Source organism: Cherax quadricarinatus, chromosome 59 (genome assembly GCF_038502225.1).
Source record: "Cherax quadricarinatus isolate ZL_2023a chromosome 59, ASM3850222v1, whole genome shotgun sequence".
NCBI classification, from domain to species: domain Eukaryota; kingdom Metazoa; phylum Arthropoda; class Malacostraca; order Decapoda; family Parastacidae; genus Cherax; species Cherax quadricarinatus.
This window is the reverse complement of record NC_091350.1, coordinates 21,068,755-21,095,788: the sequence shown is the minus strand read 5'-3', so window position 1 is coordinate 21,095,788 and position 27,034 is coordinate 21,068,755. Positions and strand designations below refer to the sequence as shown.

Sequence of the window (27,034 nt, the reverse complement as noted above, 5' to 3'; positions counted from 1 at the left end):
GTACAAACAAATTCGAATCTTTGATTAAACCATAAGCGTTATGTGAGAGTCTTTGAAGTTACACTATCAGAGGATCTCACATTCAGGGAACACACAAATGTTATGACAAGTGCAAAGAAAATAATAGACTGGATTACTATTACATTAAAAACAGATGCCAAGCCAATGACGATGCTCAAAGTCAAGACGTCCCGAGGATCATCTTACTAGTATTATCCAGGTAATGTCAAAAGCCTCAGGCTTTCAATTACCTAGAAGCATCAAGCTTCTTCCCAGAATTGGCATGGCAAGCCAGCTCTTTAGGGAAGGACGATCCTCAGATACAGGCTGGACACGGTGATTCTACAAATGTGACTCTTCTTAGTCACAGGTGCCTTGATCTGTCTCCCCTCCCTTGGGTAAGAGTAGGTGAAGGTGGCGTAAACCCCCTTTATAGGAACCGAGGGCGGATGGTTTTAGGAGGGGACATTCCATGACCATCCCCAACCTTGTTCACCACCTGACACCACTTGGTGGTAGACCCTGAACGGTACTTCTCAGGGGATGAACACGAAGCACTTTTAAGGCGTCGGCTAAGATGAGAGAGGGGAGTTCATATTTCTTACAGTAACAATTCTGCCATACATTTTACCTGATATAAAGGAAGCCTAGTGTGGGACCGCCGGGGGGGGCGGTGATCCGCCTCGACAGAGACTACAACTAACCTACAGGCGTATATTCAACAAGCATAGTTCATTATATTTCTTACATTCTTGCTCATCTTTTTCTGGCATTCAAAAGATCAATGAAAGTTCTTTGCTCATTCTTAGTTACTGAACATTCCTTTCATGCTAAAAATAAATGCACCAAACATTCCATTATATGACCTTCATACACCTGAGTGATTTTTTTCCTCAGGCAATGCAAACCACAGGCATTTATCTACGATGTACAAAATTTGATTTAGTTCAGCAAAATAAAGTGAGACAAATACGTTTGTTACTATATCTACCTGAAAAGTGAACTCCAGGCGCCTCCGACGTGACCCGCCAGTGTAACCGTTCAACTACGGTGAGTGAGACGGTATCAACAGTAAACAGATATCGTGTCTGTTCCGCGATTAGGTGACCGAGTATCGAGCCTCCATCACTCCATGCACTTAATGACTTGCAAGGGTTCAGCGTTTTGCGTAAACAAAAGTTAGAATTTAAATTAAAAGTCTAGCAAAGCAATAAATAAACACAGAACGGGCACTTACATCAATAAACATGCAAATGAGGCCGACTGATTACACTTCTTGCAGTGCTCGTTGATGTCGCTGTGTAGACACAGTCATCAGCATATTGTCAAACAATTTATTAGCAATATATATGACGTGGTGGTAGTTTGTAGCATTAATACTATTGAGATTTCTACGATGCTAACCTTCCTAGTTAGCATAGAAATACCTCTAGATTAATGAATTTCTATTAGGCCGGCACTGAACTGCTAGTTTTAGGACTGGCTTGCCAAGGGTTCTAACCCTCCGTTCAGTGAGTTAACATAAATTATACTTGACGGAATGTCTTTTAGTAATTCGAAATGATTTACTCCATCAATAAGATCAGGCTAAACATAGATTCTGTTTTTCACATGGTTGAATTTACAGGCTACAAGTTATCCTACCTCATCTCATTTACAAGTACAGCATCAACATCCTTTACTGTTTTGTGAACAGGGGAAACTAGGTGTTAGAAAACAACACCGGCGTCTTCTCTCACCCCAAGATTTAGCCCGAGTCCTTTGGTTGTGAGCCAAAAGCTCTACCATTAAGAAGTAATTTAGTAATATTTATACAATAACGATATGCAGTACCGAGAAGCAGATAAAACACATGTTCAACATTCACGTATCTTCATTCCGCGACGTCTCGCCCAAATATTAGGGTTATTTGCCACCTCTGTTTGTGGACACGTTCCGAGCTAAAGTTATCTTAGTGGTGTTCATGTGTCTTATTCATCAGTTTAGTAACAAATGTAGTAGGTAGTACAGACTGACAACAGTACTACACCGTTGTTTAAATAATTATATCAGGACTGTTTTATGTTCACAACAGTGATAGTACTGTTTTATGTTCACAACAGTGATAGTACTGTTTTATGTTCACAACAGTGATAATACTGTTTTATGTTCACAACAGTGATAGTACTGTTTTATGTTCACAACAGTGATAGTACTGTTTTATGTTCACAACAGTCATAGTACTGTTTTATGTTCACAACAGTGATAGTACTGTTTTATGTTCACAACAGTGATAGTACTGTTTTATGTTCACAACAGTGATAGTACTGTTTTATGTTCACAACAGTGATAGTACTGTTTTATGATAACTTTGAAAATATTCTTCACAACAGTGAGAATGTTCTTCACAACAGTGAGAATATTCTTCACAACAGTGAGAATATTCTTCACAACAGTGAGAATATTCTTCACAACAGTGAGAATATTCTTCACAACAGTGAGAATATTCTTCACAACAGTGAGAATATTCTTCACAACAGTGAGAATATTCTTCACAACAGTGAGAATATTCTTCACAACAGTGAGAATATTCTACACAACAGTGAGAATATTCTTCACAACAGTGAGAATATTCTTCACAACAGTGAGAATATTCTTCACAACAGTGAGAATATTCGTCACAACAATGAGAATATTCTTCACAACAGTGAGAATATTCTACACAACAGTGAGAATATTCTTCACAACAGTGAGAATATTCTTCACAACAGTGAGAATATTCTTCACAACAGTGAGAATATTCTTCACAACAGTGAGAATATTCTTCACAACAGTGAGAATATTCTTCACAACAGTGAGAATATTCTTCACAACAGTGAGAATATTCTACACAACAGTGAGAATATTCTTCACAACAGTGAGAATATTCTTCACAACAGTGAGAATATTCTTCACAACAGTGACAATATTCGTCACAATAGTAAAACTGTGACACCTCTTTCCAAACTGATGTGATAATGTGTGTCATCAGTGGCGGGAAGACTGAGAAGCCTTGCTAAAGTTCAATGTTTCTAACTCTCAAGCTTCAAAACCCCTACATAGGTTTACCACTTTGTTGCATATAATAATAATAATAATAATAATAATAATCGCCCTTCCCTCCAATACAGTACTGGAATATAAATCTATAGTTCAACATATCTTCAGAGAGTCGAGGCTCTGTTTTAGCGTCGCAGGAAAGGTTTCTAATACATGGAATCAAATTTATCATGTTTCTCTGTATATGTTGTAGTGAATTTACGAGTTACGAGTATGTTGATTCTGTAATACAGAAACCAGAACTGAGCAGTATAATTTAACTAAGAATTAACCCATGATCCATAATGCTGAAGCACAACATTAGGAGTTCTATTATTAGTACCATTTTGTATACTTGTCAAATATCAAGCCAAGAATTATACTAGCTTTATTGCGAACACTGGCACACTCTTCTCTTTTTTTTAAATTTCTGCTAACCAGAACTCGTAAACTTTTACGTATTCACTTTAACTAAGATCTACATTATTTATCTGATAAATGTCATAGTTATTTTCTTTTTCTAGGATTAAAAGCTTGCATTTATTTACAATGAGCTGCATTCGACCACTACATCAACCTCTCCAGGTGATCCTGTAGGGAATTATTTGGCTGTCTATTTGAATGTCATCGGCAGACTTACTTATGGTGCTATTTATTCCCTCATCTACGTCGTTGATGTAGACTGTGAACAACGAGGGTCACAATACTGACCTCTGTGGCACATCACTTTTAACAGGTCCCCACTTTGATTTTCCCCCATTAATGCAAACTCTCTGTTGCCTGTCTCTCGGCAGATGATAGTCTCAGATGATAATCTCTCCTCCTATACCACATGCAGCTACTTTCTTAATCAGTCTTCTGTGTGGAACTTGATCAAAGGCCTTACTAAAGTCCATATACACAATATCATATTCTTTATTTTGGTCTGCTGCCTCTAATACCTTAGTGGAAAAGGTTAGTAAATTCGAAAAGCAAGAATACTTTATAAAATCGTGCTGAGATGCATTGGTCATATATCTTTCAAAGTGGCTTCGAACTGCATCCGCAGTTGATTCCATCAACTTTCCAACAACTGAGGTTAGGTTGACTGGTCTATAATTTAAAACTAAGGGCCTACCTTCCACTCTGTAAATGGTTATCACATTTACTATTTTCCACTTATCCGGTATGATACAGAGATTAGCTGATGGTTTGCTAGGTTCCCCTTTACGTACCTTTAGATCCCTTAAAACAGTTTATTAGGGGTCCGGTGGCTTGTTTGACTTAAGTCTGTCAGTCTGCTGGCGGACCCATGTCACTGGTGACTCTAATACTACATTAGTTTATTTTCGACCTGACCATTATAATTATTGAATTTTGAGATTTCATTTGTATTTTCTTGTGTAAAAACTGAGGAAATAAGTGTCGAAAATGATGCACATTTCTTCGTCACTAACAGTAAGTTGACCTGAGTTACATTTAAGTGGACCTATCTTGCCACTAATCATATTTCTATATATTTGAAAGAAATTCTTTGGCTAGTTCTCTGATTCCTTCTCAACCTTAATATAATATTCTCTTTTGGATTCCATATTCCTTTTTTAACTTCTCTCTTAATCTGAACACTTTTATGTCATTCAGTAAGGTGACCACTCGCCTCCTATAACTCGCCTGGAAATGCTTTTCTTTTCACCCAAGAGATGTTTGAATCTATTGTTTATCCATTTATGGTCACTCATGTGGATCTAAATTCTCTATCTGGAATACATGCAGGTTGATCAACTTGTACATTACTTTGGAAAGCCTCATATTGGCCGCTACCACCGCCGTCTATCAGGCCTGTTAACTTACGATAGCCTAGTCAGGCTAACCTAGCCTACACTTCTCAAGTAATTCCTTAGACCTATATATTCTGCAGCGTGAGAATTGGGGACCTTAAGTTTGTTATAGTTATTTAGTTACACGAAAAATCAAGTGCTTTGTGATCACTTTCTCCTAGATCTTCGTTAACCTCAAGATTATGTATCAGTCTTTGTTAGCCAGAAATAAATCCAGTTGATTCTGACACACTGTTTTTAAAAAAAGCAGTCGTCGTTGACAGGCATTAAACTTCATTAGCCAACTAACATAAAAAAAAATATGTTCACCGAGAGGTGTATTGTATGTCTCTCAGTGCATACATGTCGAGAGTTCACTAAGCCAGGTTTTAGGGATTAAAGTATTCTAGTGTGGTGGTGGATAGTTGACATTTAGCCTTAATTACCCTCGTGTAGTCGACAGACTTGAAATCCCATTAACCAACCAACCTGATAACGACCCTTGTCAGGAGATATTTCCGTGTATTCTGACTAACAAAACGCAAAAGAGACCATGCTTAAATTTACATAAAATAAATTAACTTAATTTACCTAACATAAAGTGGCTGAACTTGAAACTTGAGGGAAATAAGTTAAGAACATAATGGAGGAACACTGCAGAAGGCCTACTGGCCCATACAAGGCAGGTTCTTATCAAAACCATCCCTACCCAAAGCTACCCAAGAATTTACTCCCGTATCCAATGACACCAATCAAACTTAGACTCTCCCACTCATATGTTTGTCCAATCTCCTTTTAAAGCTACCCAAGGTCCTAGCCTCGATCACCCTACTCGGAAGATTGTTCTACGCATCCACAACTCTGTTCGAAAACCAGTACTTACCTACGTCCTTTCTAAATCAAAATTTATCCAACTTAAATCCATTATTTCTGGTTCTTACCTGGTTCGACATCCTCAGTACTTTATTATCATCATCTTTGTTTATGTCCATCATGCATACACTTCAATGATATCTCCCCTCATTCTACGTCTCTCCAGAGAGTGGAGATTCAAGGCTCTAAGTCTATCTTCATATGGGAGATTCCTTACACAGTAAATCATTTTAGTCATTCTTCTCTGTATGTTCTCCAATGAATCTATATCCATCCTGTAGTAAGGAGACCAAAACTGAGCAGCATAATCCAAATGAGGCCTCACTAGTGATGTAATGAGGCATTTACTTAGGACACTTTGTTGAAGACCTTTCCATCTTAGAACATTGTTCACTTCAAGTCATCAAGGACTAAAAAGTCTTCAGAAAAGATCTAAGTGAATACTTTCTTGCACGCTAAATTTCCTAAAACTTTGAGTAAATATATGCAAGCTTTTTCTCTGGGATAAAGGAGGGGTGGAGAGTGCGTCGAATATTCACGTATTGCAGTAATAACAATGCTATATTCCTGTTATATTCACTGGAACGCGCTAAACCCTTAGGAGTCATAAAGTGCCCGCCTTCAGCCCACAGGTTTCAGCAAGGGATGTGGTAAAGGTAGGTATGTGTGTGTGCGCTTCTAGTATTCTGCGGTAAATGCAGATGACATGTCAATGTTTTTCGTTCGCTGCGTAATACGAGAAAGGTATTTCAGTATTTCGCTGCGTCCAGCCGCCTCTACTTCAGTGCATGCAAAAGGAATAATGCAGAGTGCTGATCACATTCTAATGCAGCAAAACATAAAATATATATATTAATGTGCATGTATATGTATGCGTGTATAGTAAATGCGCTTCACATGTATGTATCTGCAGATGTGTGCATGTATGTATGTACACTTGTTTGTAAGTGCGCATGTGTGTATTTATGTATGAATGCACATGTGAATATATATATATATATATATATATATATATATATATATTATATATATATATATATATATATATATATATATATATATATATATATATATATATATATATATATATATATATCACACACACACAGCCAGGAGCTGAGTCTCGACCCCTGCAACCACAATTAGGTGAGTACACACACACACATTATATATATATATACCTCTAGAACTTTACTGGGGACATATATAGTTCGTGGTTATAATAATATATATGTCCCCACTAAAGTTCTAGAGGCATATGCATATATATATATATATATATATATATATATATATATATATATGTGTGTGTGAGTGTGTGTGTGTGTGTGTGTGTGTGTGTGAGTGTATATGTCGTGCCTAATAGGTAACACTGATCAATTAGCAAGAACTCATTTAAAATGAAGTCTTTTCTAAAATTTTCTCGTATATATTTGAAGATATATTTTTTCATTAACGTTAATGTAAAAATTTCTAATTTTGCACCAAAAGAACCTTAGAAAACTTACCTAACCTTATAACAAGCGCAATTTATTTTAGCCTAATCCAACTAAATATATTTTAGATATGTATACAATAATTTAATAATAAACAAACACAATGAAATATATTTTATTCGTTTGGTTCAGAATGATTTTGGCGAAATTATTGCATACACAAATTTTCATTTGTCTTAAATGGCAAGATGAGCGTTGATATTTAAGCCAAAATCGCAAGTTTTACACATTCGGCACTATATATATATATATATATATATATATATATATATATATATATATATATATATATATATATATATATATATATATATATATATATATATATATATATAATTTTTTACACATTTGTCTTTCTTTATGTATGAGCATATACAGATGAAGTTGCGTGCATATGTGTATTTGATGTGCACATGTATGCAAGTGCCTATACATGTGCACATATTCTCGTGAGTGTGTATGTGTGTAAATATATTCAAGGTGATCACTAGTCACTGCTGAAGGATTCTCTTCTAGTTCAATATTGTGGGATAACACTAAAATTTTCTGTTTTTTCTCTCCCATTCTACCATTTGTTTTTTTCCTCCCGTTTATATCAGGGAAACCAATATACCATAATGACCAGAAGAGGTATTCTCCAGTAATTAATTTTAATCTAACGATGGAAAGTTTTTTTTTTTTTTTTTTTTTTTAAGAATTTTTCAGATTTCAAATTTGGAAGTACTCGGGTTAAACTAACTTGGTCTCATCTTCCTTACGAGTGAATCATCACGACTGTGAAGGCGATCATATCATGAAGCGACACCCTGTTCCTCTCTGTGAGGTTTGTCGGGTCCTTATTTCGGTTCGTCACTGTCTTGTGGCTCGTCGGTTTATCATCTGGCAGAAGTTACCTCCACCGTCGCTACCAATCTTACTTTATCTTCCCTTCTTGCTGACGCCCCTCACTTTACGCTCACTTTTTGACTTTTCGTCAACAACTGCTGCACTACACGAACATTGACGTATAGCCTTTAAGCGTCCCTCCCAGCCCCTGTCTTCCCTTATTTCTGATCCCCTTTCCAACTAGTTGTTCATAGACCCGGTACTACTCTCTGCCCAGCAGCGCTGCATGACCCTTGTCGGTTTAGCGTTTTATTTGATTATAATAATAATAATAATGTGAAGCCGATCAGGAGAACCATTCTTCAGTTATTGAATAAAATTGACAAATTTGGATTTACGTCACCCAAAAACAGTACGAGCCTTGTGTTCGGGAATCAACACCAGTGGTGAAAATCTGAAGCCCGTCGGATGAGTTATTTTCCAGTTATGTCGTGGATTTCAAAGATTCCAAGCAATTTTAACTATTTTACTATATTGAGAAACTTAGGGAGACAAGCAAAAACTTAAGAGACACTATCCTGGTCACAGGATGCATCACCCACTAAATACTGAAGCCATACACAGGACGTAGACTGAAATTTATTGAACGTGATTTAACAAGAATAAAAATTTTACACGTAAAATGGTGAAATTTGAGCTGCCTACACACTAGAATTTCACTCTTCCGCCGTCCTCGAAAAATGGGACATATGTTTTACAATGTCCAAGTTGCGCCACTTTAGAATTCAGAAGGTATCCCAGACATCCAAGGATGCTGGGAATGGACTCAACAACGTTGATTACAGATCACGTGAACAAACAAATCGTTGCAGTAATCTGGTAATCGTTACCGTAGACAAGCACTGAAAAGCTGAAGTCGATCGGGTGAGACGTTCTCGACTTAGGAGCGAAAAACAAAAAGATGGAAGAAGCAAATACAAATTGAGGTAAGCAATCTGAGGACCTAATTCATTAACACCTGGAAATGTAGACAGTAGTTTATGAGTCTCAGAAGTGAAAAATATGGCGGCTGCCTGTGACTAACACCGTCACACCCTCCATCACCCAGGTGTTACCATCACACCCTCCATCACCCAGGTGTTACCATCACACCCTCCATCACCCAGGTGTTACCGGCACACCCTCCGTCGCCCAGGTGTTACCGGCACACCCTCCATCGCCCAGGTGTTACCGGCACACCCTCCATCACCCAGGTGTTACCGGCACACCCTCCATCACCCAGGTGTTACCATCACACCCTCCATTACCCAGGTGTTACCGGCACACCCTCCATCACCCAGGTGTTACCGGCACACCCTCCATCACCCAGGTGTTACCGGCACACCCTCCATCACCCAGGTGTTATCGGCAGACCCTCCATCACCCAGGTGTTACCATCACACCCTCCATCACCCAGGTGTTACCGGCACACCCTCCATCACCCAGGTGTTACCGGCACACCCTCCATCACCCAGGTGTTACTATCACACCCTCCATCACCGAGGTGTTACCATCACACCCTCCATCACCCAGGTGTTACTATCACACTCTCCATCACCGAGGTGTTACCATCACACCCTCCATCACCCAGGTGTTACCATCACACCCTCCATCACCCAGGTGTTACCATCACACCCTCCATCACCCAGGTGTTACCATCACACCCTCCATCACCCAGGTGTTACCATCACACCCTCCATTACCCAGGTGTTACCATCACACCCTCCATCACCCAGGTGTTACCATCACACTCTCCATCACCCAGGTGTTACTATCACACCCTCCATCACCCAGGTGTTACCATCACACCCTCCATCACCCAGGTGTTACTATCACACCCTCCATCACCCAGGTGTTACCATCACACCCTCCATCACCCAGGTGTTACTATCACACTCTCCATCACCGAGGTGTTACCATCACACCCTCCATCACCCAGGTGTTACCATCACACCCTCCATCACCCAGGTGTTACCATCACACCCTCCATCACCCAGGTGTTACCATCACACCCTCCATCACCCAGGTGTTACCATCACACCCTCCATCACCCAGGTGTTACCATCACACCCTCCATCACCCAGGTGTTACCATCACACTCTCCATCACCCAGGTGTTACTATCACACCCTCCATCACCCAGGTGTTACCATCACACCCTCCATCACCCAGGTGTTACCATCACACCCTCCATCACCCAGGTGTTACCATCACACCCTCCATCACCCAGGTGTTACTATCACACCCTCCATCACCCAGGTGTTACCATCACACCCTCCATCACCCAGGTGTTACTATCACACCCTCCATCACCCAGGTGTTACCATCACACCCTCCATCACCCAGGTGTTACCATCACACCCTCCATCACCCAGGTGTTACCGTCACACCCTCCATCACCCAGGTGTTACCGTCACACCCTCCATCACCCAGGTGTTACCGTCATACCCTCCATCACCCAGGTGTTACTATCACACCCTCCATCACCCAGGTGTTACCATCACACCCTCCATCACCCAGGTGTTACTATCACACTCTCCATCACCGAGGTGTTACCATCACACCCTCCATCACCCAGGTGTTACCATCACACCCTCCATCACCCAGGTGTTACCGGCACACCCTCCATCACCCAGGTGTTACCATCACACCCTCCATCACCCAGGTGTTACCATCACACTCTCCATCACCCAGGTGTTACCATCGCACCCTCCATCACCCAGGTGTTACCGTCACACCCTCCATCACCCAGGTGTTACCATCACACTCTCCATCACCCAGGTGTTACCGTCACACTCTCCATCACCCAGGTGTTACCGTAACACTCTCCATCACCCAGGTGTTACCGTCACACTCTCCATCACCCAGGTGTTACCGTCACACTCTCCATCACCCAGGTGTTACCGTCACACTCTCCATCACCCAGGTGTTACCGTCACACTCTCCATCACCCAGGTGTTACCGTCACACCCTCCATCACCCAGGTGTTACCATCACACTCTCCATCACCCAGGTGTTACCATCACACTCTCCATCACCCAGGTGTTACCGTCACACTCTCCATCACCCAGGTGTTACCATCACACCCTCCATCACCCAGGTGTTACCATCACACCCTCCATCACACCCTCCATCACCCAGGTGTTACCATCACACTCTCCATCACCCAGGTGTTACCATCACACCCTCCATCACCCAGGTGTTACCATCACACCCTCCATCACCCAGGTGTTACCATCACACCCTCCATCACCCAGGTGTTACCATCACATCCTCCATCACCCAGGTGTTACCGTCACACCCTCCATCACCCGTGTGTTACCGTCACACTCTCCATCACAAAGGTGTTATTGTCACACCTTCCATCACCCAGGTGTTACCGTCACACCCTCCATCTCCCAGGTGTTACCATCGCACCCTCCATCACCAAGGTGTTACCATCACACCCTCCATCACCCAGGTGTTACCATCACTCCCTCCATCACCCAGGTGTTACCATCACACCCTCCATCTTTCAGGTGTTACCGTCACACCCTTCATCACTCAGGTGTTATCATTTTACACATGTCTACCTACCTGTAGTCTGCCTGGAAAGTATTCCGGGGATCAACGCCCCAGCGGCCCGGTCCATGACCAAGCCTCCCAGTGATCAGGGCCTGATCAGCTAGGCTGTTACTGCTGGCCGCACATAGTCCAACTTATGAACCACAGCCCGGATAATCCAGCACTGACTTTAGGTATCTGTCCAGCTCCCTCTCGAAGACAACCAGGGGTTTATTGGTAATTCCCCTTATAGCTGGTGGGAGGCTGTTGAACAGTCTTGAGCCCCAGACAGTTACTGTGTTTTCTCTTAGTGTATTAATGACCTCCCTACTCTTCTTTTGCTTTCGTATGGAGTGATTTCTGTGTACAGATTAGGAACCAGTCCTTCCAGGATCTTCAAGGTGTAGATTATGATACATCTCTCTCGCCTGCGCTCCAGTGAGTACAAGGTAAGTTCTTCCAAGCGTTCCCGGTAGTTAAGGTGTTTGACGGAACTTATATGTGCAGTAATAAGAATGGTTCTCTGTACATTCTCTAGACCTGCGATCTCACCTGTCTTGAATGGAGATGTTAATGTACAGCAGTATTCCAGCCTAGAGAGAACTGATTAAAAAAGGATCATCGTTGGCTTAGCATCTCTTGTCTTCAATGTTCTTACTATCCATCCTATCATTTTCCTTGCAAATGTGATAGTGACACTATTGTGATCCTTAAAGGTGAGATCCTCGGATATTATCACTCCCAAATCTTTCACATTACTTTTCCGCTCTGTTGTGTGATTAGAGTTTGTAGTATACTCAGTCCTAGTTATTATTTCCTCCAGTTTTCCATAACGGAGTAGTTGGAATTTGTCTTCATTGAACATCATATTGTTCTCTGTTGCCCACTGGAAAACTTCTTGGAGATTTACTGTATCCTCAATGGATGACACTCTCATGTAGATCCTAGTATCGTCTGCAAGGGATGACGCGGTGCTATGGTTTACATCTCTGTCTATGTCTGATATGATGATGAGGAACAGGATAGGGGCGAGTACTGTGCCTTGTGGAACAGAGCTTTTCACTATGGCAGTTTCCAATTTAACTCTGTTTACCACTACTCTTTGTGTTCGATTGTTTAGAAAGTTGAAAATCTATCTGCCCAATTTGCCAGTTATCCCTTTAGGACGTATTTTGTGTGCTTTTACACCATGATCGCACGTGTCAAAGGCTTTTGCAAAATCTGTGTATACTACATCTGCATTCTGTTTGTCTTCCAGTGCATCCAAGACCATATCACAGTGATCCAGTAGTTACGAGAGGCAGGAGCGACCTGTTATGAACCCATGTTGCCCTGGATTGTGCACCGTTGGGAATCCAAGAGCTATTGCTTTGCTGCCACCTTTATGGAGTGGGGCTATATCCCTTGTTTTTAGTGACTATGAAATCTCACCTGTGTCTGTGCTCCTTCTCCATAGTATACTTAGGGCCCATAAGAGGGGTTTCTTGCAGTTCTTAATGAACACAGAGTTCCACGAGTCTGGGCCTGGGGCTGAGTGCATGGGCATGTTGTCAATGACTTTCACAAAGTTTAGTGGAGTTAGTGTTATGTCAGAAATTTGCTATACATTGACAGGGTTTTGAGACTCCTTCTTGAAAAAATTATTTGGAATGTCGATCTTTATAATTATTAGTGTCTCGCTAAACACAGAGTCGTACTGAGATTTCAGTATCTCACTCATTTCTTTGTTGTCATCTGTGTAATTTCCATCTTATCTGAGCAGTGGCCCGATACCTAGCGGATGTGGTTTTTGCCTTGTTTTTGGGATACGAAAAGAAATATCTCTATTTTTTTTTTAATTCCACTAATCGCTTTTAGTTCCTGTCTCTCCTGGATCCTGCACGAGTCCTTTAACTGAAGCTCATTATTTTCCACTTCCCTGGTTAGCGCTTCCTTCCATGTTTCAGATAATCTAGCATTGTTGAGGAGCTCAGTGATTCTTCCCCTTCTCCTGTAGAGGGAGTCACTCCGGTTTACTTCTTCCCTTCTTTTTTCTTCGGGTAATATGCTTTAAACATACTTCAGCTGCCAGGAAGTTGATCTTTTCAAGGCACTGGTTAGGGTCCATATTGTTTAAGGCATCTTCCCAACAGGTTTCATTTAGGACATAGTTTACCTAGTCCCAGTTGATGTTTTCGTAGCTGTAAGCATTTTGCTGATCAGAACTCCTGTGCATGTAAGTCTGAATTTTGATTAGATTGTGATCTGAATTAATTGTTTTTGATATTGTTATGCTTTTTACCAGGTCCTCATGTCGTGGGGGTTCGGAAGGAGGTATGATGGTGAAGCTATGCTGACACTCATTATTTGTGAAAATAAGGTCGTGTGTTCTCCAGTCTTGTTGGCTCCACTATCTGCTGACTCATGGTGTGTTTGTTGCAGAAATTTAGCAGCTCCTGTGTGTGTGTGACTGTTCATCTGAGGTGCCTCCAGGAATTATTTCTGCTATAACATTATTTGCTACATTCTTCCATTTTGTATGTCTAAGATTGAAGTCACCAAGCAGCAAGATGTTTGAGGATGAGGCTGGAAGGTTTTCCAGACAATTTTCAATAGCTGTTCCTTGAACTGTTGGGAAGTTGCATCTGGTGGCTTATATACAAGCACAATGACTTAATTTTGGTTCTCGATTTTTATCCTTGTTGCCTGTTCTTTCTGTTGCATCTGAAAAGGCTGTACATTATTTCATTGTCAAAGTGATCTTCTGTGTGGGGTCTCTGTGAAGGCTGCAATGATTGCATTTGACACCCCTAGAGGTTTACTGATGAAAGGTATTTTGTTGTTGGTGGATGGCTTAAGGCCCTGTATATTAGTAAATATAAATGAGGTCGTGCTGTGTATTTGTTGGGGGGATTTTGTTGGCATCAGTGGTTCAGGTTCTGGAGGGCCATGGGAGGGCCACTGGCTGTGCCACCAGTCCAATAAGGTGGTGAATGAACTAGTTTGGTTATTTCTTTCCATTTTCATTCTTCGTTTCCTGCCGCTAAAAAATCACTTAGAGTGGAGTTGTTGTAACTACTATGGTTTGTTTTACGGGGCGTGTACCTACTTGTCCCTTTTAAGTGGTATGTGGGGCAGTTGGTGTTGTAATATTGTTTTTTGAGGACTGAAGAGTAGCACATCTCAGTGTGGAAGAATTTGCAGGAGGTAGAGCAACACACTCCTTTAGACAGGAGGTCATGGCAATTTTTGTAATGCTCAAAGTTGCATGTCTCATTTGTTTTCCCAGATATTCCATGCTTACAGATGCCCGAAGCACAGAACTTGCACCATTTTCCTTTGCTTGGATAAAATTCATGGTGGATGTGTTCCAAATTTGTGCTGATCCTAGAACTGCACCACAATCTTCTGTAGCCAAGCCAGACTCCTCCTCTACTACATTTGTAATAGGGGTTATGGCTGTGGTAGTGTGTTTAGCCGAATTCAGATTAGCACTAAGGTTGGGGGCTGAGTCTGGGTCAGCCCTAGGGTTGGGGGCTGAGTCTGGGTCAGCCCTAGGATTGGGGGCTGAGTGTGGGTCAGCCCTAGGGTTGGGGGCTGAGTCTGGGTCAGCCCTAGGGTTGGGGGCTGAGTCTGGGTCAGCCCTAGGGTTGGGGGCTGAGTCTGGGTCAGCCCTAGGGTTGGGGGCTGAGTCTGGGTCAGCCCTAGGGTTGGGGGCTGAGTCTGGGTCAGCCCTAGGGTTGGGGGCTGAGTCTGGGTCAGCCCTAGGGTTGGGGGCTGAGTCTGGGTCAGCCCTAGGGTTGGGGGCTGAGTCTGGGTCAGCCCTAGGGTTGGGGACTGAGGTAGCTGATGTTTTTGTTTCCTGTATTTTTTCCATCGGGTGTCTATTTTCGTGTCAACTGTTGTAGACTGGACATTCTGAATGTTAACCTTGACTCGTCTCCCGTCCTCCCATGTTCTATACATTTTGGGTAGACTATCCAAGAGTTCCTCTTTGTTTTCCCGCTTATTATTTACTACCCTCCTGAGTACTTTCCCGAAACCTGTCCAAAGTACCATATCCTTATTGCAAATCCAGAAACATCTGGCTAATTGGATGTCGGTTTTACGGTAATTAAGCCATAATCTAGAAAACAAGAAGGATGTTTTCTTTCTCTCAACCTGTACTTAATGAATTATCACTTTAATTCTGGTTCTTTATATGCAATATATATATATATATATATATATATATATATATATATATATATATATATATATATATATATATATATATATATATATATATACATACATATATATATATATATATATATATATATATATATATATATATATATATATATATATATATATATATATATATATATATATATATATATATATACATATATATAATTATATTAATATTGTACACACATATTTTTTATTTATCTTAGTGATTCACTCTTCATGAGTCTCGAGGGGGTGGGGGTGGTTTCGGGGGGTAGGAGTTGAGGGTAGGAACAACATATGTAAGCCAGGTCAAGCCAGTAAGACTCAGTACATAAGTAAGCCAGGTCAAGCCAGTAAGACTCAGTACATAAGTAAGCCAGGTCAAGCCAGTAAGACTCAGTACTCGTCTAGAACACTCGTGCGCACACTGACCAACAACATGCAACATAGCGTCACTTCTCTACCTCCAAGGCTAGTGTACCCTTGCAAGGCCTGCAGGTAAACTGGCAGGTTGGGGGGCTGGCTCTCTAACTGAACGCCCCGTCACTTGAAAATTGAACCCTCGTCAATAAGAAACATAGTAACAGACAGTGAGGTTCTATTTTGCCACCTCACTGGAAGTCATCTGAGAGACGACCTCCAGTGAGGGAGGTTACAGAAGGGAGGGAGGGAGGGAGGGAGGGTGACCTTGGAGAGGGAGAAGCGACCTCACTGCACTACTCAACGTACTTACGAGAACTTGCTGCTTCTTCATCCTGTAAAACTGAACAGAAAGGAAAAAAAACGCATTGAAATTAGACACCAATAATGAACGTGGTCGCCTTGGTCACAACTGGGAATAATAATGTAAGTCACTTTAGTCACACTGAGGCACAATAATCACACTATAGTATATTGAAAGTTAATAGAGAAAATAAGAGTGACAATATGCAATGAGAATTACACTAAAAGATACTCTTGATTTACACTGGTCACACACTCATTAACAGTAAGAGCAGAAAATAAGAGTTATGTTAGTAGGTGTGCTAAGAGAGATACTTAGAGCCATACTAGATGATATTAGAAGCCACACCTGTCACACTGTAAACACTCTTGTCACGCTAAACCCATTATTGTCACACTGTTGTCACACTATTGTCTCATTAGGCACACTATTGTCACATTAAACCCACTACTGTCACACTATTGTCGCACCACTGTCACTCATGTCACACTATAATCAGTACAGTTGTGTTAACAAGGTAGTCACACTACCAGTGCAGGAAACTGATCTCTCAAACTCTTTCACATCTTCTGTTTAAGACTGAAAATTATCGGTGTTGAGCTTTGTGAGAATACTCCAGAGAGGTGTCAACACTGCATGACCCTTGTGAGTTTAGCGATGAGTTATAATTACAGCAGAACCCCCGTATCCCCGGTATCCGCTGTTTACCGTGACCCGAAAATAATCCTTAATTTTGATTAATAATGACCTCAAAGTGACGGCGGAAGTTCTTCAAAGCCTAAGAGAAGCTGTGAAGTTCTTCCCATCAGTGAAATGTGTTAATTCTCCATTATGTGTAATTTATCAATTAGATTTTATATGTATAGGACTCACAGGGTTAGCTACTATCCGCGGGAGGTCCTAATGTATTACCCGCGGATACGGGGATACGACTGAGTGCAACGACGACTGAGTGAAGAAACGACTGAGTGAAGCAACAACAACTGAGTGAAAGACTGGGTGAAACAACGACCCAGCGAAACAACGATCGAGTGAAACAAGATTTCAAACTATCGTTTTTTTTAAACCAGCCTAAACTACGCACATGCAATACAGACACTTAGTGTAAGAGTCACTATAGATACATTATAGTCACTGTACCTCTTCAAGGGGGGGGCTCTTGGTCTGAGAAATTAGACCTTGTGGTCTCCTTCCTCAGACCGAACATAATTACCCCCCAATCTCCCCTCCCCTATCCCATCTTCCCCATCCCCCCTTTTCCCTGTCCCATCCTCTCCATCCCCCCTTTTCCTTTTCCTCTCCCCACCCCTCCCCTATCCCCTTCTTATTTTTAGCCTTTGGAATTCTTTCCACAGGCGCTCTAGTTCCTAGGTTGGGGGAAGGGTACCGTGGTCTATCCCATTCCATTGAGGTCCGTGGTGTTGTAGTTTCCTGCAGAATCTGGATCTCCTGGGGATGTCCCACTCCCACTCCAGTCTCCCAGGGGGTAGCTTTGGGTGTCCTTCATGTGACAGGTGTATCTCTGGAAGCTGCCTTTCAGATTCCAGTGGGTGGTGGCCGAAGGAGGTATGTTTTGTGTTAGGTACCCGGCCGCCCTCTCTTTTGTCCACCGAGGTGACTCAGTAGATGTGAGGTTGCTATCCCAAATTGCTGGTTTACTGGCATAAAGGGTTTAGTATGGCACAGGTTTCATGTCGTTTCTGCACTACTTGCAGTGCTGGGGTCCTCTTGGGTGCAGAGGGGGATTTACGACCCTTTCATTCCTCCTAGGAGCTATCCCTCCACGTTCCCCCCCTTTTTTTTATTTTGTTTTTCTTAAAAAAAAACAAAAAGAAAGAAATGACATAATCATGGAGTCCCAAGCTCATAAAACAGCTTCCCCCAGGCCCCTTTCTGCTACTTCACCTTGTTCCAACCCTACCTCATTATTTGACCACTCTTTGAACATTTCTCATGCCCCTATACCTCCTGCTGGTGCTGTTTCATTACCTGCTCCAGGTATTGGGGTTCTACCCGACTCCTTTTATACATCTAACCTCCACACTTCTTTGATAATGCGTCAGGCTTCTCCCTCTACAGTGGGGTGTGGCAATTTTCAGATCTCCCGCCTGTCCCACGTCGGACCAACTCTGGTCCCACATCTAAATGCCCAAGACCATTACCTGATGATCCTCCTTTGCTTCCTTCTCATTCTGCCCAGAAAAGACTGGCAAGACACTCTCTCCCTCTGCACACTATGTTTCAAAATACACAATTGACTAAGTTTTTCACTCTGCAACCGACTTCTGACTATCTTTTCGATCATAGTATTGGCAAGGCGCTCCTATGCCATGTTGGTCGAGATATATCATTTCATCACGGTCCAGAATGCTAGCCAAGCTCATAATCTTTCTCTCCTTACAACAACAGATGCTATTCCTGTAACTATTGAAAAACATCATTTCCCAATTCTTATAGTGGTACTGTTATTCTACATCATACCATTGTCCAACATAATTTCCAGACATGTGGTGATGGCATTCTGGAACAGCTTGGGCTCCAAGATCTCCCAGTCCTCTAAGTAGATACTTATGTCCTCCCTGCCCACAGATGGAGATGATACCCTTGCAATATAGCTCCCTTAACTTTTGACTGCTGTGAACTTCTGTCCTCGGTTTATATTGCGGGACACCGTTTATAAGTTCGAAAGGTGATTCCTACACTGCAACAGTGTAGAAATTGCTGGCGTTTTGGTCATCCAGCAAAATACTACAGGTCCATAGCCGAATGCCCAATCTGTGGTGCCGACGATCATACCAATATTTCCTGTAGTCTACCTCTCTCTTGCCTTGAGGCAAGAGGTTCACCTATCTTACTCTCGCCATTGCCAAGTTTACTTGAATGAGCAGGAAATCCAGTGACTCATATGCTATAGCAGTCTCTCATTTACGCCTCCAGGGGAGACTTCCCCATATTTCTTATTCTTGAGTTACTAAATGACCCCCCATCCCCTCTTGGGTCCCAACTTCTGCAGCCTCCTCTTTGGTTATCCTTTCCACAGTCACCCCTGTCTCTTAACTCTTTTGCTTCCTGGACTCAGAGGTCCCTACCTAGACACCTCATTCTATTATCACCTCTACTTCTCATTCACAGGTTTCTGTGTCTACAAGACCTCGTACAACAACTCCTCATCGCCCCTGTACTTCTCTTAGGTCCAAAAAAATCCCATTGTTAAAATCTCCTTTAACCCCTTCCTCCCTTCTTCTACCTGCACATTTTTCCTTTCCAGTCTCTGTAACTAGTTCTTCACCTCTAACTGGCTCTGTTACGAGTGTGGAGGTTCATCCTTCTCCTTGTACAGTACCTCCTCTCCTGTCCCCTCCCAAGCTTCTTTTCCAGTTCCCTCTACCCTTTCCCTCCCCCCTACTTTGGTACATTCCATCGCCGCCCCAATCTGTACTCACCCTCCTCCTTCCATCTCCAATAGCGTCACACATACAACGTTCTTGTCTTCTGAAACACTTGAAGCTATCTCTGAATATATTGAGGAGACTGGACCATTGTCAATGGACACTGATCCACCTCCTGTTCCTACTCTTCACTCTTCTTCATCTGCACAACTCCTTATTTGCAGTGTCCCAATCCTTCACTGCTTGTGCTTTTTCCACTGCCTCAACATGTGGACTTTTCTAACCCTTCTAGCCCGTAGATACCTCTTATTTTCAGATTTCCTGTATATTTCCCTTCACAAATCATGGGTTATTTACAGTGGAATATCCGAGGCCTCAGAGGTAATCAGGGTGAGCTTCAGGTGTTGCTCTCCCAGTTTTCCCCTATTTGTGGTTTGTTTACAAGAAACCCAAATTAAGTCCACTGTTATCCATCCCATCTCCGGCTATGTTTTATTATATTCATCATATCCTTTTCCCGATGGAACCTTTAATGAAAGTGCACTTCTTATACACGCCGGTATTCCATACCATCAGCTCTTTGTTCATACTTTGCTGCATTACACTGCAGCCAGCATCCGCTTGAATAAGTGGTATACAATCTGTTCTTTGCATCTCTCTCCTTCTCGGGCATTATCTAGCCCAGATGTTGCATTTCTGGTTTCTTCCTCACCACCACCACTTTTGTTACTTGGCGATTTTAATGCTCACCATTTCCTCGGGGGGAAGGGGGGTCACTGTGACTCCTGCAGTATTCAGCTGAAGGCTTTTCTCGCTTCTTTCTCTCTCCATGTTTTAAATACTGGTACTCCCACCCATTTTGATCCTTGTACTCATTCTCTCTCTTTCATCGATCTCTTGGTTTGCTCTTCCCTAACTGTACTAGACTTCACTTGGTCTGTCCTCCTGGACTTGCATGACAGTGATCATTTTCCAATCATCCTTACTTCTCCTTAAAATTCACCACCACCTCGTAGCCCATGCTGGTAATTTGACCGAGCGAATTGGGACCTTTACTTACGTCAAACTGCTTAAGCGAGGATCCTTCTTCGTCCTCCATTGATGGGCTTTTACATCTCTTCTCGACATCAGTTTTCACCACAGCTTTACATTCTATACCCCAAGTCTTGGGTAGGCATTCTCAGAGGTGCGTACCTTGGTGGCCTCCTGCTTGTGCTCGGGCAGTATGCTTGAAATGCACTGCGTGGGGCAGGTACTGGTACAATAGAACCACAGAGCGACTCCTTGAATTTAAGCAGAAGAGGGTGATCACCCGCCAAGTCATCCATGACACTAAACTCACTTGCTGATGGGATTATGTTTTTACCATCACTTCAGCTTCCTCTGTGAGTGCAGTCTGGAAAAAAGTACGGAAACTGAGTGGTAAATACTCTCCTGACCCGACTCCCATTCTTCAGGTTGCTGGTGTCGCTATAGCAAACCCTCTTGACGTTGCCACCGAAATTGGTACTCATTTTGTCCATATCTCTCAGGAGTTCCATCTATGCCCTTCATTTCTTTCCTCCAATTCTGCCAGAGAGTTAGAGCCCTTAAATTTTTCTTCTATCAGAGAAGAATCTCATGTGCATTTTACACTTCTGAAACTGGAGGCAACACTCTCAGCTTCCCGATCATCGGCAGCTGGGCCTGACGGCATTCATATTCATATGCTACAGCATTTACATCAGTCAGCCCTTGCAGTCCTCTTACGACTCTTTAATCTTATTTGGTCACAAGGAGTTTTTCCCCAGCTGTGAAAATCTGCCATTGTTCTCCCTTTCCACAAACCGGGTACTACGGGACATGATGCCTCCCACTATCGTCCCACTGCTCTTACCAGTGCAGTTTGCAAGGTGATGGAATGCCTGGTAAACAGACATTTGATGTGGTATTTAGAGACACACAAGAGTCTCTCCACTAGTCAATATGGCTCGTAAGGGCTATTCTACCACTGACCCCTTACTGCGTTTTGGATACGTATATTTGTAATGCCTTTGCCAATAGCCACTCAGTTATCGCCATCTTTTTTGACCTTGAGACGGCATTGACACAACTTGGAGGTATAACATCTTGGCCCAGGCCCACTCTCTAGGCCTCCAAAGCAATCTACCATTTTTCCTTAAGAAAATCTTAACTGAGAGATATTTCCATGTTTGATTTAATAATATGCTTTTCCTGGACTTTGTCCAAGCTGAAGGTGTCCCCCAGGGAAGTGTTCTGAACACAACACTTTTTCTCCTTGCTATAAATGATCTGGCATCTATTCTTCAATCTAATATTTGGTCATCACTCAATGTTGATGACTTTGCTATAGCTTGTGCAGGCGCTGACTGCCACCTTATTGCAGTTTCTCTCCAGCATGCGATAAACCATGTTTGCAATTGGGCCACTACTCATGGGTTTAAATTTTCCAGTACTAAAACTCGCCAAATTACTTTCACTAGATATTCTGTCATCTCTGATCATCCATTGTACCTCTATGGCTCACGTATCTCTGAACGTGATACAGTCAGGTTTCTAGGCCTTCTGTTTGACCGTAGGTTATTCTGGAAACCTCACATTACCTCTCTGAAAGCAACTTGTCATAGCCGGCTGAACCTCCTTAAAACCCTCGTTCATCTTTCATGGGGAAGCTAATAGTTGAACTCTCCTTCGACTACATTCAGCCCTAATTTTATCGAAACTCCATTATGGCGACCAGATATATTCGGCAGCCTCTCCTGCAACTCTTTCTAGCCTTAAACCCATCCATCACCAGGGATTACGTTTATGCCTCTGTGCTTTTCGCTATTCACTGGTTGAGAGCCTCTATGCAGAGGCGAATATTCCATCCTTGACCGATTGCCATGATGCTCATTGCCTTCGCTATTATCTTCGCTCTCATGACCTCCACAATCCTTCCATATATAGGATAGTCACTGATGTTAGTAGACATTCTTTATCTGTTTGTCACCCCAGTTTACTCCATCCCTTTTCTCTTTGCTTACATTCGTTCTTGTCTGCTCTTCAGCTTCCACCTTTCTATGTTCATGTAACACCTCACTTTTCACTACCCCCTTGGAAAGTTCTGACAGTTCGTGTCTGTTCTTTCCCACTGCCATGTGGGAAAGCCTACCTACCTATGGTGGCTTCTTGTTCTGTTTTTCTTAACCACTTCCGATCTCATTCTCATGCCATCGCAGTGTACACCGACGGTTCCAAGTCTTCTAACGGCGTCGGATTCACAGCAGTGTTTCCGGACAGTGTTGTGCAAGGGCATTTATTATCCTTGGCTAACATTTCTACGGTTGAATTCTATGCCATTCTTGTAGCACTTATCCATATTGCATCTATGCCTGTGTCACCATTTGTGGTCGTGTCAGACTCCCTTAGTGTTTACAAGATAAAGGAAAATTTGATAAACCTCATCCCCTGGTTCTTCGTATCCAACTTTGGTTATGCCGTATCTCTAGCAAGCACAAGGATATTGTTTTCTGTTGGGTCCCTGGTCATGTTGACGTACAGGGCAATGAACAGCCAGACACTGCTGCGCGGTCAGCAGTACATGATCTCCCAGTTTCATACAGAGGTGTTCCATTCACAGACTATATTGCTGTAATTGCTAAACACCTTTACACCCATTAGCAACAACGTTGGTCTGATCTGCTATATAACAAATTACATTCTATTAAACCAAGCATAGGTTTCTGACCGTCTTGTCATCAGTGTCTAGGTTGGGAGACTACTCTCTCCAGTCTTTGCATCGGCCACACTCACCTTACTCACAGGTATTTCATGGAGAGATGCTCTATTCCACTCTATGAGAACTGTCAGGTTCCCATTTCTTTTAAACAAATTTTATTTACTACTATTTGTGTTCTGTTTGTTAGGAAATTATAGCTCCATCTACCAATTTTTCCTATTATTCCTTTATCACGCATTTTGTGTGCTATTACACCATGGTCACATCTATCAAAGGCTTTTGCAAAGTTTGTGTATACTACATCTGCGTTTTGTTTGTCTTCTAGAGCATCCAGGACCTTGTCATAGTGGTCCAGTAGCTGGGACAGGCAGGAGCGACCTGCTCTAAACCCACGTTGCCCTGGGTTGTCTAAGTGATGGGTATCTAGATGGTGGTGATCTTGCGTCTTAGAACCTTTCAAAGATTTTTATGACATGGGACGTTAGCATTATCGGTCTGTAGTTCTTTGCTATTGCTTTACTGCCCCCTTTGTGGAGTGGGGCTATGTCTGTTGTTTATAGCAGTTGTGGGACGACCCCAGTGTCCATGCTCCCTCTCCATAGGATGTTAAAAGCACACGATACGGGCTTCTTGCGGTTCTTGATGAACACGGAGTTCCATGAGACTGGGCCTGGGGCAGTGTGCATGGGCATGTCATTTATCGCCTTTTCAAACTCATTTGGCGTCAGGATAATATCAGATAGGTTCGTCTCGCTCATGAAAAAATCATTTAGGTTTTCGACTCTCAGTCTGGTCAGCAGCGTGCTAAAAACCGAGTCATATTGGGACTTGAGTAGCTCACTCATTTCCTTGCTGTCATCTGTGTAGGACCAATCTTGTTTAAGTAGGGGCCCAATACTGGACGTTGTTCTCGACTTTGATTTGGCATAAGAAAAAAAATATTTTGACCTTCTTTCAATTTCATTTATGGCTTTTAGTTCTGAGACACTATAGTCCACCTGAGACACTATAGTCACACTTGAGACACTATAGTCACACCTGAGACACTATAGTCACACCTGAGACACTATAGTTACACCTGAGACACTATAGTCACACCTGAGACACTATACTCACCCCTGAGACACTATAGTCACACCTGAGACACTATACTCACCCCTGAGACACTACAGTCTCCCCTGAGCTATTATAATCACACTGGAGACACTACAGTCACACCTGAGACACTACAGTCACACCTGAGACACTAGTCACACCTGAGACACTACAGTCACACCTGAGACACTACAGTCACACCTGAGACACTACAGTCACACCTGAGACACTACAATCACCTCTGAGACACTACAGTCACCTCTGAGACGCTACAGTCACCCCTGAGTCACTATAGTCACACCTGAGACACTACAGTCACCCCTGAGACAGTATAGTCACACCTGAAACACTACAGCCACACCTGAGACACTACAGTCACACCTGAGACACTGCAGTCACACCTGAGACACTACAGTCACACCTGAGACACTGCAGTCACACCTGAGACACTACAGTCACCCCTGAGACAATACAGTCACCCATGAGACACCTACAGTCACCCCTGAGACAATATAGTCACCGCTGAGACACTAGAGTCACATCAGCGACTCTAGAGTCACAGCAAACAGAAAACACTCGTATTAGACAACGCTAATCACAATATAGTCACTAGACACGCTATAGTCATAATGCACACCGTAATCACACCAGGAACGATATAGTCACATTATGCATACTATGCTTATCGTTATAGTCACACTATTTACATTACCGTCACAATAGACACACAGTAGTCACACCATAGTCACAGAGTACACTATGTTCACAATAGAGAGACTATAATCACACTAGACATACTGTAGTCACATTAATCACACTAGACACTATAGACACACTGTATTCATGTCAGACACTATAGTTCCACTGAAGTCACATCATATTCATACTAGGTACACGAGTGTTATGTACGCGTGTCAAGGTTGAGACTACTTACTGTGGCAATAACACCACAATAGTCACCGATAAAGACTACTTACTGAGGTAACAACACCACAATAGTCACCGGTAAAGACTACTTACTGAGGTAACAACACTACAATAGTCACCGGCAAAGACTACTTACTGAGGAAATAACACCTCAATAGTCACCGATAAAGACTACTTACTGAAGAAATAACACCACAATAGTCACCGGTAAAAACTATTTACTGAGACAATAACACCACAATAGTCACCGGTAAAAACTACTTACTGAGGAAATAACACCGCAATAGTCACCGGCAAAGACTACTTACTGAGGAAATAACACCTCAATAGTCACCGATAAAGACTACTTACTGAAGAAATATCACCACAATAGTCACCGGTAAAAACTACTTACTGAGACAATAACACCACAATAGTCACCGGTAAAGACTACTTACTGAGGTAACAACACCACAATAGTCACTAGCAAAGACTACTTACTGAGGAAATAACATCTCAATAGTCACCGATGAAGACTACTTACTGAAGAAATAACACCACAATAGTCACCGGTAAAGACTACTTACTGAGGTAACAACACCACAATAGTCACCAGCAAAGACTACTTACTGAGGAAATAACATTTCAATAGTCACCGATGAAGACTACTTACTGAAGAAATAACACCACAATAGTCACCGGTAAAAACTACTTACTGAGGAAATAACACCACAATAGTCACCGTTAAAGACTACTTACTGAGGCAAAACCACAATAGTCACAATGAAGTCAAACTGAACACACTGTAGTCACACTAGGCACACTGTAGCTACAGTAGACACACTGTAGCCACACTAGATCCACTAATTGCACCGTAGTCACACTTTTAACAATTAACTCATGTTCACAGTGGACACGTAACAGTAAGATAAACAGTTCTGGGAAGAGAAATATGATTTTCGTTATCAGTACATTATGAAAACATTGATAACTCACCGTTTCAATCGCTAAGTGTATAATAATAATAATAATAATAATAATAATAATAATAATAAGAAACGATTAATGACATTTATACTTTATTCACACTGACTTCTACTCTTTATTAAAAACAAAACTCACTTATAACTTTCATCACTGGGAAGGTCACATCTCGAACACCTCAGTAGTGACCAAGACAACATAAACGAGGTTGTGCTTTAAGACATGATGCATTATGGAGGTGACCTCTTGTTTCTCTCCCGAAAAAAAAAAAAACATTGCATTGATGAAGGGGGGGGGGGAATTTGTCATTATAGATATCCCGTTGGCTCTTCCTTGCAGCATCCAGCAGCGACCTGTGCCTCACCATCGCCAAGAATACTGTTTGTGAGGTAG

The 27,034-nt window shown here is 42.2% G+C and overlaps 1 protein-coding gene across 6 annotated transcripts in view; it reads right to left on the bottom strand.

Annotated features, from left to right (window-relative positions):
• CASK (peripheral plasma membrane protein CASK) overlaps positions 1-27,034 on the bottom strand; it is an 842,107-nt gene that overhangs the window by 72,864 nt on the left and 742,209 nt on the right. For 2 of the 6 annotated variants that reach the window (XM_070097782.1, XM_070097783.1), the window contains exon 5: positions 16,556-16,585. The exons of the other annotated variants lie outside the window; for them this stretch is intronic. In XM_070097782.1, the coding sequence (XP_069953883.1) occupies positions 16,556-16,585 (30 nt within the window). The remainder of the gene's footprint in view (positions 1-16,555; positions 16,586-27,034) is intronic. 6 annotated transcript variants of the gene reach the window in all.